General features: G+C 43.5%; 1 protein-coding gene across 2 annotated transcripts in view; it reads right to left on the reverse strand.

The window, feature by feature from the left end:
• The window catches only part of Corin (corin, serine peptidase), a 186,708-nt gene that overhangs the window by 66,380 nt on the left and 104,650 nt on the right, over positions 1–15,678 (reverse strand). For both annotated transcript variants that reach the window (XM_005359323.2, XM_005359322.2), the window contains exon 6: positions 3,845–3,958. In XM_005359323.2, the coding sequence (XP_005359380.1) occupies positions 3,845–3,958 (114 nt within the window). The remainder of the gene's footprint in view (positions 1–3,844; positions 3,959–15,678) is intronic.

The raw sequence follows: 15,678 nt of genomic DNA on the forward strand, positions 1-15,678 counted from the left end.
AACTCTTTAAGTGGGTTTTTTGTATGTCTTGCGGTTCGTTCTCACACACGGTAAATAACAGTGGCCACGCAGACGGTACCATGTAAACTCAGTGAGTAACAAAACGAAGCAAAAGTCAATAGTGTGAAAGGGGGACGTGTAGGAAAGCGGGAGCTGACGGGTAGAAGGTGATGGTCATTAGGATGTGTTTTCTACATGTGGAAAAATGTCAATGGCAATTAACAAAAAAGAAAAGATTCAGCATTCTCTGTGTTTGTGTATTATTCCCCTGAGTGGACTAAAAGTCCTGTAACATATCTGCTCACTGGGTTTCTACACCGTGGTTCACAGATGGCTGAAATTCAAAAAACCACAATTGTTTAGCTGAGTCAGTATTTTTCACAAAGTCACTACGCTAAATGAATTTCTCAAACATTGGAAACTCTTTCCTTAGATGTCAAATGAGACGCTTTTATTATCCTGAATATGCTTTCTAGTATTTACAGGCATCCTTATCTCAGGAAAAAGGTTTCTAGAAAACAGGTTACCCGAGACATGATGATGATGGGCGTGTGCTTCCTTGTTATCCCCTTGGCCACCACAAGGGGAGCCACTGCGCCCCATGGCATTCTGCTTCATCTCTGACCCAGGAAGACTCCAGCCAACCACAGGTGCTGTCACCCGAGACTATGAGCAAAACACACACACACACACACACACACACACACACACAAACCCTCCCCCACCCGTAGAAATAAAATTCTTTCTCCGTTTAAATTGTTTCTCTAGAGTACTTGCCTTAGTCACGAGCAACACAATGGAGGGCAGAGACTACCCTAACTGTAGTGACAAGCACCACCATAACTTCGAACCTCAGCATTCCTGGGGAGTTGTGACATAGCTCTGTAGGTTTCTATCCAACAATTCAATTCTAGAGATAGTCTTGCTTCCACTTTGCTCGGGAAGAAATGAAGGCAAAGAGAGCGAGGGCTGCTGTGCCCATGGTCACAGAAAAAGGAGGGGTAAGTACAGGAAAACGGGCAGCCAGCTCAGCACGCACACTACTGATCACCATATTGTATGTCACTCCTCACAATTAGGTAGCCACTGTCTTCAAAAAAGAAAATAATAATAAGTTCACCGATTTTACCCCAAGTTCAGAGTAAATGGTTCTGAAAGTGCTTGGTTGACTCCATGTACCAGAGAGTAAACAGTCACACCTCTGGGAACAAGCCCAAGCTCAGCTGATCTTGGAAGCCAGCAGGGTCAGGTCTGGTTCATTGTTGGATGGTAGAACTTTTTCAACCAAAGAATGGGAACTGTTTTCTTTGGAACTTGTTTTGGGGTTTAGAATTGATTATTTTATTCCTTTTGTAAGAGTGGTTCACTTGCATATGTGTCTGTGTGGCACATGCGTACTTGGTTCCCTTGGAATTCAGAAATGGCCACCACATCCCCTGGACCCGGAGGAATGAACGGCTGTCAGCCGCCATGTAGGTGCTGGCGATCAAAGATGGGCCCTCTTCAAGAGCAATGAATACTCTGTACTGCTAAATCATCCCTCCAGCTCTTTGGGGGCTTTTAAGCAATTCCTACCTATAATCACCTGCTGTGTGCCAAATATATACAGTCCCTACTTCAACTGTTCTCAGAGATGGTCCCTCAGTCAAAAGCCTACAGAACACGGGCAACAAAAGAGATGAGTTACCTCTGCTACAAAGGCTACGTATTGGATTACCTGGGCAACTATGCAAAAAATTCACCTCCAGACCTAGTATACCAGTATTCTTTGGTGGGGGGAGGGGTGCTTCACGGGGATGCTAGTGCAGGAAACCCATGCATGGCTGCTGGATAATTTAGCACAGATAGGTCCCTTCCCTTGCTTCTGTTGAATCTAACAGCAACCTAACAACTCAATAACCTACACAAACGACCTAACCTGCTTTTTAAAAGAAAACAAGTTTGGCACAAGGGGGCATCTTAACTTGCTCTCTTGTCTGGCCATGGAGGTCTCTGCGTCCTAGGATATGGAGCTAGGTATTTTCTTCTGCTTCTCACAGGGATGTTTGGCCAAGCCTCCCTCCTCAGTACCTGGGGCTGTGGTGACACACACACCCCGTCCTTCAGACATACATGATTCTCCCCACATGGTAGCAACCACAGGAGAGTAGGGCCAGTCACAAAAGGCTCATGGTGCAATGCTCCAGATGTTGAATGCTCAAGCGCAGAAGGAGGTGCCCTCGGATGGTCAGAAATGGTAGCGCGCCAACATTTATCTATGTCTCACTGGTAGCACGCCAACATTTATCTATGTCTCACTATGAGTTTTCATAGGGACATTTGCTAAAGGGTTGCATTTTTCTCAATGAGCCAGAGCGTGCCACTCTGAAGTATGAATATGATGAAAGACAGTGACGAGTTTATTTAAAAACTGTTCCCTAGACATTGTTAGGCACCTCCAGAACAGCAATACCGTCTCATTCAGTTGGTAACTAGGAGAACTGACTCCCTCAAATTCCATTTTAAAAGCTTCGGCCGGAGGGACTGCCTGTGTTGACAAAGCTCAACACCACAGAGAACAAAATGAAGTAAGCCGCTCTGGCCCACCACAGGGGTAAAGGCACAGGCTGACCTTGGGTTGGGCCCCAATACTGGCCACCGCAGGAGATAAAAGAAATTCTGCTGCATTCCCATAAAATGGACATAATTCAATTGAGCCTTTCAGAATTCCCTACCGTGGTCGTTGTGTACAGTATTTTCTGCTAACGTTTCAATAGTCCTCAATGTAACTATATAACCTATGAAAATGGCTCACATGTTAATTTGTGTGCATAGGCGTTCCTGAAAATTCCATGTTGTAAAAACAAACCAATGGTTTACTAAAAGTAAGTTTTCAAAATATACACAGCATAACTTAATTTCTACCAAGTGCTAGGTAATATACAAAATAAATATATGTACAAATAAATAAGGGTGAACGTTCACAGAAGAAAAAGTTTGAAGATCCGTTGAATCAAGCAAAACTGACTTAGGTTGCAACATTTCTCAGCGCTTTAATATATCAAGAAGTGTTGACACCCTCTAAGAGGCTGACGCAGGCCCAACCCTCGTCATTCGGTTTTTCACTCAATCATTCTTGGGAAACTCAAGAACTGTGAAACCACATGTTGGCAAACAGTGCTCTGATACCACAATATGCCACCTGCCCAAAATTCCAGCAGATAAGTATCCTAGGCCTTGCCACAAGAGAGGCACCTGGCAAACAGAGCGGAGGACTCTCAGCCAAGGCAGCGCTTGCAGCTTCTTCCAAAAAGGTGGGGAGGTCTCCTTGGGACGGAAACACAATTCTGCTCATACTGACTGCAATTAATCTATTAAAACAACCGGCACACAACTGCTCAGCTCCGCTCTGAGTATGGAAGGTGGAGTGTAATTCTCAAGGTTAGAATCACTAATATACAAGGGTTTTCTCTTCTATTTAAAAAATCTCCTTTAAACAGTTGACCATTATACTCATGAAGTTTTAAAAACAAAAACAAAATTCCTCGCCCAAACAAAATAAACCCAAACCTTCCTCCTAATCGTAGGACAAATTTTTGGAAAACCATTTTAATCTCTGAGCTGTTTGTTATTCTGGGCATCTAGCTCAGGGGTCCTGTGAGCCAGGTACAAACCCAGGATGGTGGCTCTCCGGGGACAAACCTATTGGCTCACTCAAGACTGGCAAACAATGGCAAGCTTCTAACGAGCGACCCACCTGGTGATTAAAACACATTTGACTGTGGGCCAAGCCTCCCTCCCTGCCCCCGACCCCAACAGAAGAATCCCTTCCCACCCGGACAGACCCACGCAGCCTGTCACATACTGCAGAGGGCCTCGTCACTCCAGTCATCACAGTCATTGTAACCGTTACATCGCAGCTTCTCCGGGATGCAGAGCCCGCTGGTGCACTGGAAGCTCTCGCCTCCTCCACAGAGCGCTGGAAGAGAAAGTGGGGCAGGGAGATCAGACTGTATTCCTTTTTGCTTTTAAACTTAGGAAAGAGAAACAAAAAAAATAGAAAAAAAAAAAGAAAACCTTCCTTTGTGATTTGATAGATTTGCGTCCCTTCGCTGTCATTTGTCATCAATTTTCCTTTGGATTTTGGAACACTTATGATAGAATTACCTGGAAGTAACCCAAACAGTGCTTGCTGCAGACAGCCAGGGTACAATTTACCAGCCGGCTTGCACAAGAACTTTATGTATTCGGGGAACAATAGAGTGTGCAGCCCCCAACAACTGCACGATTTATGTGGCGAAAATGCCGAATGGGAATATTTTTTTTCTTAACAATTGCGAACAATGCGAAAGTGGAGTGGTATTAACCGAACAAACAATTCCCTCTTAAAATGCTGCTGTGTGCAGAACGGAGACGGTGCCAATAAAAACAGAGTGAGACAATTGATGTGCCCTGAGATATGGGCTCAGAGACCCCATGCCCTGTATTTGAAATACATTTGCCTTAATAAGAAGACCAGTTAAAACATGAGCGTTTGTCTGGGCACAAGGATTGTGACATGACGTACACTATTTTCCCTCTTTTTCTCCCCGACAGTGAACAATTACATTCAGTCATTTCTTTTTTTCTTTTTTTTTTTGCTCTTATTATTATGATATTTGTGTTTTTTTTCTTCTTTAAAGTTGAAAACTATTTGATTACTTGAAAATTACAATATACAACAAATTTCAGATAGGAAGGCAGAAGTACTATCAAGGAAGGTCATTAATGAATAGGTACGTCAGTTCAACAAAGCAGATACAAACAACTTCTATGTGTGCTTCTGTGCACGGGGTACCCTTTAAACTGTAGAACTGTAGAATAACAATCTTATTTCTTGAACTGAGTGCAAAGGAAGTCAGTATTAATATAGACAAGTTTTACTTTAAGACTCTTCATCCCATCCTTGCTTATGACTAGGAAACCATAGACAGAACTCTATAATTGGAAGGGACTGCCTAAATAATCTGCTAGCTGCACAGTAAAGAATATTGTGATTATCACTGAAAATGCACAGGACGGAAAATACTCAGCATCCTGGGGGGAAAAGTTCAAGATACTTCAAATGGAAAAAAAAAAAACCCTATTGATTAATTTATAATCATATTATAAATTATATTATAATTTGTCACATAATTTGTCACAGAGCAAGACCAACTACTGTAATTAATTATCTCTAGCAAGAAGCCTAGGGGACATTTTTTTGTTGCCTCATTTTATTCTGAATTTTACAAATATAGCGATTGCGTATATTTCTCTAGTCAGGGAAGGTGCTAGATTTGGGGGGAGGGAAAGCAACGGTCAGAAGAATAGAAAATAAAATCAACACTGCCTCCCTTGCTAAAGCTCCGGTGCATCTTAGTCACAGGCTCGGGTGCCTGGCCATGGCCTTCTGAACGGTGTATTCCTTGATTCTGTGACCCTTGTGCACATAAGAAGGGAAATCACGAGCCTGAGAACTCTTTGATTTAGACATGGAAACTCAGAAAAGCACAGAGCAAGAGTTTCAGGTGGGGAGTCCCATCTATCACAGGTCTCACTTGCTCGGGGCTGGCACTCAGAAGGTGCTAAATTAGTATTTGATGGGGAAAGCCATATAAATCTCCAATAGGGCCATATATCATCACAGAGCCTAAAAGAATTAAATAATGCTATATCCATAGATTTTCCCCCCCAAAAAAAAGCTCTCAGGAAAATCAATGTTTTGATTTGCTGAAAACAAAGTCCTAGCTGATTTGATAATCTTGCAGTATCAATAATATGATTTTCATTGGATCTTATCATTTCAGAATCAATCAAATTAATCACCTCTATGGATCTCAACTGCCGAAATACTCAACATGTCTAATGTGTGCAGTGTTGGAGAATTTAGCACATGCCTGAATACCTATAACCACAGTACAGACTCCTAATGCACACAGACAACCAGACAGAAGATGGAACACTACACTAGGAGCTCGCTAGCTGGGCTGTGCAGTGCCCTCCCCCGGAACTGTGAGCGTGGTTCTCTACCGCACAGACCGTGAGGTAGAAGAGGCCATGTCTGCTTTTCAGGGGCTGCCTCAGTGGCGGTCCCCACTCATGGTTCTGATGAGTCCTCAGAAAATGCAGGTGAAAGGTCAACATGAATTAGTTCCGACATCTAGAGTGCATCTCAAAACTTCATGTAAATATGACTTTAGTGAAGCCATTTCTTGTATGTGGTCATCTCAAATCCAGATCAAATTTAAACCCCTGCACTGCGTGGGCTGCCTCATCGTTGGTCTCTCTTGTCCTGGCTGACTCAGCAGAAGGTGGCTTCTACGTGGTGCCACATTAGGAGGGGGTGGGGAAATCTCTCTGGGCTTAAGATGTTGAAAACTGTATCCTTATTCTTTCTTTGAAAAACTGTACTTAAGTCAATCTCAAAAAGACAAAGAGTACACATTTTCTCTCATTTGTGTTTTATACCATCTATATTAATATATACAGTAATGTGTGTCTACCTGGTAGGAGAGTAAAGGTAAAATTGTCTAGGGAGCAAAGGTGACGAACAGGATGGGGAGGGTGGAGAAAATGGCAGGAGAAAGCAGGAGGGAATTTGCACAAAGCACAATGTATACCTGTATGGGCATGTCCTTATGAAATACAATATTGTGGACAGTGGACACGCAGAGATAATAAAGATGTTCAAAGTCCTGCCATCAGTACCACTTTTTAAAACTTAAAGTATAAAGAACCTTTTCTGTTTGATTCTTGTTTGCAGAATTTGCAATTTTCTTATGTAAGCTTTTGAGTTTACCAAAGGCTATAAATATTGAAATCTTGAAATTCGAGGCAGGCATTCTCGCTCTGACACTGTTGAAGGCAATGGTACTTTACAGACAGAACAGCCAGAGCACTGAGAGGTTAAGACAGCGACAATCAGCCTGGAATCTCGATGCACAGACTGCCGTCCAATCCTCCATTGCCCCGTTCTGCTCTCTCCGATTCCAGGGCACTGGACCTGAGCCAAAGTTCAAACTGCCTTTATTTTTCTCTGTAAACAAAAGACAGATGTCTGATGGCCAGGTGATCGGATCCAGATGAGACGGCAATCCACATCAGCACTATTTCGTTGGAAGACAACCGAAGGGAGAACTTATTGAGTTTTTGAGGAGTTTTTGCCATCATCTTCTACCAATCGTCCTCCCACAGCTTTTGAGTTATCACTTGGATGATAAAGACAGAGCCCCAAGGGGAAGCCGTGCTGGGCCATCTTGACACCACATACAGCTTCCTCTGCAATTCTACAAGGAATGTGCCGGCCTTAAAATCAAGAGCAGATAGATAAATGGAAGATTCAGGCATTTACAGAGTGCCTCCCCAATCTAGTCCTTATAGACCCTGCAGTGAAGAAAGCAAAGGCCCCACCTTAGTCAAGTATGCGAGCAACTGATCGTCTATTGAAACTGTTTCACGAGTGCTGAATTCCTTCTATACTTGGGGCAATTAATACTACCACAAGAACAGCAGTGTTCAGCTATGTTCCCTGAGATGCTCAGTGTAGGGGGAAGTGGATTATGAACCACCTGCGCTTTGGGCTGCCAAGGCCTCGGGAGAGTGTGCCCCCATCTGAACAGCTGACCCTTCTCAATATTCTAGTGTGTGATAACAAATTTCTGAAATAACAGCTCACAACCCGAAATGGCCTTCAAAATTTTTTCAACGGCTCCCAGCTTTCCTTGCTTCTTTCTGTGTTCCAGGGCAGAACGTATCGAATCTCGGCAATGCTCTCTCACTTCAGTGATCAACTTGGAGTCTCAGAAATACCCCACCAGCTCTTGATGAGGGGAGCCCCAGCAGCCCTGCCTTTGAGCTTCCTCAAAGCCTGAAGCTCAGCTTCAATTCCACCTCTAGAGGGAAAGCTAAGCGGGAACAGCACCTTTCAGCAGCTCTACCTAGAGTTGGAGCCTGTCAGGGCTGCAGTCCACACAGGGCTGGAAGTGCTTGCTGTAACCCTCTCCCACTCTCTCCTTCCAGAGGCTACTTGAGTCCTTGAAGTAAAGAGAGTACAATCTCCAGTCACTGCCAGGTAGAGTGCAGTGTCTTTATGAATAAGAGACAGACCTCAGCTTGGGGAAGAAAAGAGAAAGGAGGAGAAAGTCCAAGGGTCTGATCAAATTACCAAACTACTCGGCCTCTGCCTGCCAAGGAGGAGGGTGAGTCATAATAAGGGAACCTTCCATTTGGTGAAGGTCGAAACGTTACGGGTAGAAATGGGAGTCAGAAGGCTCTGGATATGGAAGGAGTGAGAGTCCCCAAAAGGAAAGGAGGACACCGCAGTCTGGAAGCTTCTGAGAAAGAGACCTTGCACAGCTGAGCGAGTGCCGTCTTTGGACGGAGACTAACTCCAACTCTGCAGTGCAGAGACTAGTGGAGACACCCTGAGGAGAGTTTCAGTGAAGTACTGGGGCAAAAGCCAGAAAGGGGTGGGTCAGCAGGAGAAGGAGCAGGTGGTGAGCATCTGAGAAAGAACAACTTTGCTGCAGAAGAAAGCAAGTAAATGTTATTATGGTCGATGTGCACAAAAGCGGGGTTTTAAGACGAACACTGTAATACCTTTGAATGGGTGTGTTCTGAAGAAGCAGGAAAGACACTAAGTATTGCCCACAGGCCAAGTAAATAATGACCCCTCACTGAAATAGACGTGAGGAACGCATATATAATCTAACACGGAGACTACATCTTTCTACCCCTCTAACTCATTACAAAAATGAGGATTCCTCAGCTGTGACTATCTACTAAGCTAAGAAATCCTTCTCATTTTCTTCTTATACATCCCTTTTTTCTTTTTGATTAAATTTTGTTTTGTTGTTTCAGGAGTTGTTTTGAGACTGGATCTCAGTATAGAGCCCAGGTTGGCTGAGAGTTCCTGATCTCACTGGCCCTGCCTGGAATGTAGAGTTTACATGGTTGCAGCACGAGGCTCAAACACAGCAGCATCCTTTGACCCAAAGTTCTCTGTCCATCACTTCCACTAGTGCCCACATCCAGGACCATCAATCACAGACAGCTGAAAGTCAAGCTAGCCCAGAAAGCTACAAAAAAAAAAAAAAGCATTTGTTACAACTCACACAATTTACATTACAAAGTTGTCTCTGGCTCCTTTCTAGAATATAACGTGTGTGTGTGTGTGTGTGTGTGTGTGTGTGTGTGTGTGTGTGTGTGTGTGAGAGAGAGAGAGAGAGAGAGAGAGAGAGAGAGAGAGAGATTCGTTTTCTTAGGGCTGTGTCCCGAGTCTCAGATGAAACTGCCACATGATAGGAAGAAATTAGATTATTTATAAAGAAATAAATGAAGCCTGGGAACATGAGGTGCCTGAAGTAGAACTAAATGATGGTTCGGGTGTTGCAGTCCTCCATATTAGAGGCTAATGAATATCTTATGTTCTTTTCACTGATAGATTAACAAATGAACAAAATATCAAAATTCCTCTAAGTGTCAGTGGGATATTTGTCGAGCCTGCAGACAAGGCCTGCTTCTAGTACCATTTTCTCTAATAACAGGAAGGGAAAAAATATTCTACCCAAAATAACTGTCTCCTCTGGCCTGTGTCTGATGCTCCAGCCCCTCAGCTACAGGAACTTTACCCATTCCTTGGGTTAGAATGGCATATGTCTGAAAATGTCTGTGATACACAGGAAGGGACAGTGAAGGGTTGTGTCTCACAGACACAGGCAAGTCTCCTCTGAGAAAGGCTTTTGCTGCCCCAAACAGCAATTAAAACTCCTTCCTGAAGATTGTAAGTGTTCAATTCAAACCTGCAAGAACACAGTTCATATTTTATTATTAATAGCTATAATTTCTATTATAGGCCTTCATCTTTTCATTATATTTATTATTCATTATACTTGAATTTGAGAAGAAGAGATGTGTAAACTTTGATGAGACAGAAGATTCAGGAAAGGACTGGACCATCCCTCTTACTTTCCATGCTTCTGGAAGGAGGACATGGACTGATGCCTGGAACCATAAGATCTCAGAGTGGCGCCCAGTGACTTGAAGAAGCAGTGGAGGTATAGGTTTAACTCTCTCACCCATGGATGTGAGAAATGCCATATCTGCACCAGCAAGGTGGCTTAGCAGGTAAGGGCGCTCGCTGCCCAGCCTGACAACTGAGTTTGTTCCTGGAACCCACATGGTGGAAGAAGAGAACCAGCTCCTGCAATGTGTTCCTAGACCTTCCCCACAGCTGCACTGATTTGCCTCCTTAAATAAGCACATGTAAAAACAAAACAGTTTAAATAAGGAAATGCCACAACAGCTTCTTCGCCAGAATCGCATTGCGTCATGCTGCACTCTAAATGGCAGTGAGAAATATCCAGCCATGCTGACCGAGCCCACACTCTCTCCACATCTCTCTCCCACCTGTCAGCTGCATCTCCCTTTCCTAAGGATGCAAAGGTAAGAACACACATCATTGTGAGTTCTCAGTGAATGGTTTCATGATATAGATTTCTTTCTTCCTCAAAGAACAAAACTCCCAATTAGGAAACTTCTGACTTACACATCAGAGCATTGTTCAAAAGTATCACATGATAGGTGACCAATGACAGCTTCATTTAGATAGCTCTTAACCTAGATATTCTAGAAAGAGAAGTGTCACGGTGGCTTCTTTTATATTCCATGGTGTGCCCCCCCACTGCAAACACTATGTGAAACCAAGCCTTTCAGCCACAGTATACACGGCTCTTAAATTTAATACTCATAGGTGCTTTTTATGCATCTTTTACTTAGTAAGAAACTGTCTCTGTCAAGCAAAAAGAGCAAATAAAAGCCAAAACAACTCCCCAAATTAAATGTCTTCATTCCTGAGTTACTCCTGGACTTAACCCACCCCACCCCCACCCCTTTTATGAAATCAAGCTATGCTTTGGGTCTGTGGGGACTTTCCCATATGGCTCTCGGCTTTAATTCCTAAAAATAAGAGCTAAGCATAGGTAGAGCCTGTCTGACAGCATGATGGAAGATCTATCACTCTACAGAGACATTCGTCATCATAAAGTTATCTAAAAGTGATCAGGAGGAAATAAAATCTTCATGTGTAACTGGAAAGAGAATGTGAGTGGAATTTCGAAAGCAGCCCCATGCCACCACTCAGTTGTAGCATAAATATTTTGGGCTACCATTTGATACGATAAGTAATAATGCATTACTAGTGTGTGTCTTGATGGCTCAGCAAGATGATGCCACCATTCAGCTGGGTGACCAGAGACTGACAGAAACAGAGGCCAGACAGAGGTACAAGGATGCAAAGAAATCTGTGTTCAATTCAAAAGGAAAGAGAAGGAAGTAGCAATGGGGGGAGGAAGGGGAGAGGAATAAGGGACAGAAGGAAAGAGGGAGGCAAAAAAGGATCAAGGAATCTTCCAGACCGGGATTATATTACGAAGATGACACTCTAGTGTACTCCGCAAATATTAATCCTCAAATAGGACTCTGAGCCACATTTTTTTTTCAAAACTCACTGGCAAATAAGGCATATGCAATGTTACGTAAAGGTTCCAAAAAACACAGAAATGCAAAACCATCTATTTATACTTTAACTGCTCAATAAGCCAGGCAGGTATTTCTAAATTCCAAGATAATGACTTATTTAGTTTTGAGAGATTAAAAACTTTTATCCACCCACTTTTGGAATTTGCTTTAGAAAATAAATACTGAACTTCTAAAAGAGAAATAAGGCTTTCCAGACCATTGACATAGTTTTGAGATTTTTCTCGAGACATAAGGCCTTCTCCAGTGACATCCTCAACCTCACTGTGACGGAGAAGTCATCGTCGTGTGACGGCATGCAAACTACCTTTGGCAAGATCCAGATAAAAAGGCAGCAGTTTTCTAGAGGCCAGCGAATACACACGAAGGTGGACAGAATAAAGGAAATATGCAGGATGTGGAAGAATGCTCAGCCTCACACTCGCACATGGGCCTAGACTGAGACACGAAACAGGGCAGTTGTACAAAGAGGCTGCCCCTAGTTACCCTTCTCTCACACATGCCTGCTGGCTGCTTCCCACGAGAGGTGGAGCAGAACATGACCCTTTCCCAGGACGATGCTTTTGGACTTCCAAGCCTTCAGAATGATGGACCAAAACAAACGTCTTACAAAGGATCCAGCCGGGCGGTGGTGGCACACGCCTTTAATCCCAGCACTCGGGAGGCAGAGGCAGGCGGATCTCTGTGAGTTCGAGACCAGCCTGGTCTACAAGAGCTAGTTCCAGGACAGGCTCCAAAACCACAGAGAAACCCTGTCTCGAAAAACCAAAAAAAAAAAAAAACCCAAAAAACAAAGGATCCAGTCTCAGGGATTTTGTTATATCAGTATAAGGTGGACTGAGCTGATGCACAATAGCATGTGGGTGGGCTGGGTCTTAGAAACTGGACAGGTTTCATTTGATGCATCAAGACCCTATAGGTTTCACCATAACCATATCGAAGATTTAATAACTATTCTTTCTAGTTCTTTTTATGTACTAACCACTTAAAAATTAAAATAAATTGCTTATGATTCTATAATATTATGTTGCTCAATAAGCAAGAATAGAACAAGCATGCATTTATATTATTTTTTTGTGAATTTTGAAAACTGCCTTTTAAAGACGAACCACATGTGTATAAATTCCCTATGAATTCTGTGAACACTCATCATACTTTTTTCTGATCACTTCCTGTTGTTATAATGTAGTCTATTCCAGAGACGTATCACCCTTCAAACGGCCAGGGCACAGGGACCTCATCAACCCTCCAGATGTGAAGACAGCCAGGGGCTGGGAAACAGATTCTGCAGCTCTGTGTCAGAGTTCAGCATGGGGTCTTCTGTCATCCTCATCCCTGTCACTAACCACACCACTGCCTCATTCCATGGAGCAACTCACAGTGACAGCACACAGTGGCCGGATCAAGGAAGAGTTGGGAAAGCCTGGCTATTTCAAGCAGTTTGACTGGTTCTGTGTAAGCCACCTCTCAAAGTCAAGTGACTCCACCCCTGAATACCTTCATATTTAAAAGAATGAAAAGTTGATGATGAAAAAAGTTATTTCCCAAAACTCCCTAATACCCAGCTTGAATATTGTGTCGGGGGGGGGGGGCATGTAAGTTCAGACCAAAAATAAACTATTTGCAATGCTTTTGACATATTAAAAAAAGTGATCTTGGAGAAGAAGTACAGCTGTGTATTTAAATTAAAGTATCTGTATTGCTTTTAGAAAACTGTTTTAGACATCTGAGCTTTTGGTTTGTTTTGTTTTGTTTTAGCTGAATTCCACCTATTTGACATTGTCTTGAATGATGTGATCTATATTGGTAACAATGGTACCTGCTGCAGAATGGGCAAAACCCAATGTGCTGTTTACTGAGGCCAGGAAGTATGTGATTCTCTCCTGAATGAGCCAGGCATGCTAGATGCTTAAAGGGTTGATCTGCACACAACCAAAACTCCTGGCTCCAACTCCTGGAGACATCACCGCCTACCTACACAGCAAAGGTAAGGGCAGATGGGTTCTTTGGAATAACCTAGCTACAATTACTTCTAAGACTGTGTCTCTGAAATGAACATACACAAGAACCAATACAGCAACATCTAAAAAGGATTTGCTAATGATTTATTGGCTCATAGGCAGAGAAGGAAGTCAATTGCTTTAGAAAAAAACAGATCAGTGCAGCCAAATCCTTTGCTCTGGAAAATGATTTACATAAAAGAGGAAGAGGGAGGGGCCTGCATCCTTTTTTCTGGTCTCCTCTGTTTCTGCTACTGTTTGCTAGGCCTCTGACACAGCAACAGAGACCCACACCTAGCATCCCTAGTTATGAAAGTCTATAACAAAGCCACACAGACCAAATATAAGGGGGAAAAATGAACCTTCCTTGAAGGAAACACAAGTACAATTCAATTAACTTGCATTCAGGAGTCACTGCCACCACGAATACATTGGAAGACTAAGGACTCAGCACCCAAGGAGTGGAATAAATCTATCTTTCCACATCTTCTCCGGACTCCTATTTTCTTTTGTATCGATAGAGAAATATTATATCCAAAAAAAGAAAAGAAATATTATATCCAGTCCGGTCCGCGGTGGGCAGTACGCACTGAACCAGTCGGAGGAACGGGATAAGCAGAGGGAACAAGAGGTTGGAGTTTAGGGAAGGAAGCAGTCTCAAGAAAGACACATGGGATTGCAAATCACCTGCCAATCATCCCTAAGAGGAGGAGAGACTCTGGACAGCCAAAGGCTGCTTCCCTGGCTGCTGACTGCATTTGGTAAGTATCTCCTCTGCCAGCACTGCCAGTCACAAGTGACTTGCTTAGTTCCAAGACCTTTAGGACCAGGGTCCTGGTCAAAGTCAGGTGACATGGGGGTAGCGAGTGTAACAATGGGAATCACTTTGCTTAGAAAGGGTAATTTTGCCCATTTTTGCAACATTAAGTTGGGGGTGTCACCCCAGCCCCTTGGCAGTCATCCATGGAGCACCAATGGAGCAAAAAGCTCCATCTCAGACCCCTCCCCCTGGGAGTTGCCTTGGCCAGAACTCCAACTCCCAGCCTGCCAAGCGCTGACCCCTCCCCCAGGGAGACAGGTTTTTAGGCTCATTGCTGGGGATGGGGTAAGGGGACCACACAACACATGGTCTCCCCGCCATGCTATGTATTTATTAAGCGCGGCATTTTAATTTGGTCTAATCTGGTCTAATTGGAGTTATTTGTGTCGGCGGAGCGGCTTTTCTTAAAATTAAACCAAACAATTTTCCCAAAGGAAACATACAGTTTCCAAGCCATAGTGCAAGATAGGGGTGGCATGGGCCCCTGGGCAGGGGTCACATGGGGAAGAAGTTATCTGAAAGCCTCATCTTGAAAGAGAGGATCTGGAGTCTCAATGAATCTCCACAGGGATCCAGCTTTTCCAAAGGATGCCTACAGCTTGTTTTGTAGCTGTGTGTCTGAAACCCCAAAACCCTGCCTCGGCCAGGACTGACTTTAGAGGGGTGTCCCACACAACTCATGAGCATACCCATGCCTTCTGTGGGCTTTCTTTACTGATTTATCAGGACTTTTCATATGGCCATAATTTGCCACTGTCAATCGTTTGTTTACCTTTTAAATTTATGGACTCTTTAACTATAAAAATGTTTAATGGACAACATGTGAAGTAAAGTATGCCACCTTTGTGAGTTATGTCTCCATAAGTCACAGCACAATGAGGGTAGTGCCTTTCGTCTCCTGCTGTTCCAGCTGAAGCTACAGGAACTGGGAGAGAGCTGGATGCACCTCATGAACTATAGAAATTTGGCATCCAACACGGAGCCTTTCAGAGCAAATAGAAATACCCTGGCTAAAATTCAGGGCCATATTCTGGCCAAAGTACACAAAATATAGTCCACAGGGATAAAGAAATCAGAACACATTCCCTGCCTGTCAAAACTGGATTTGACAAGGCCATGGGAGAAATCCACAGAATGACTGGCTAATTGATTTTTCTTTTTTTTTTTAATTTTATTTTTTTTTATTTATTAAGGATTTCTGCCTCCTCCCCGCCACCGCCTCCCATTTCCCTCCCCCTCCCCCCGATCAAGTCCCTCTCCCTCATCAGCTTGAAGAGCAATCAGGGTTCCCTGACCTGTGGGAAGTCCAAGGACCGCCCACCT

The sequence above is a fragment of the Microtus ochrogaster genome, linkage group LG1 (genome assembly GCF_000317375.1).
Source record: "Microtus ochrogaster isolate Prairie Vole_2 linkage group LG1, MicOch1.0, whole genome shotgun sequence".
Taxonomy (NCBI): domain Eukaryota; kingdom Metazoa; phylum Chordata; class Mammalia; order Rodentia; family Cricetidae; genus Microtus; species Microtus ochrogaster.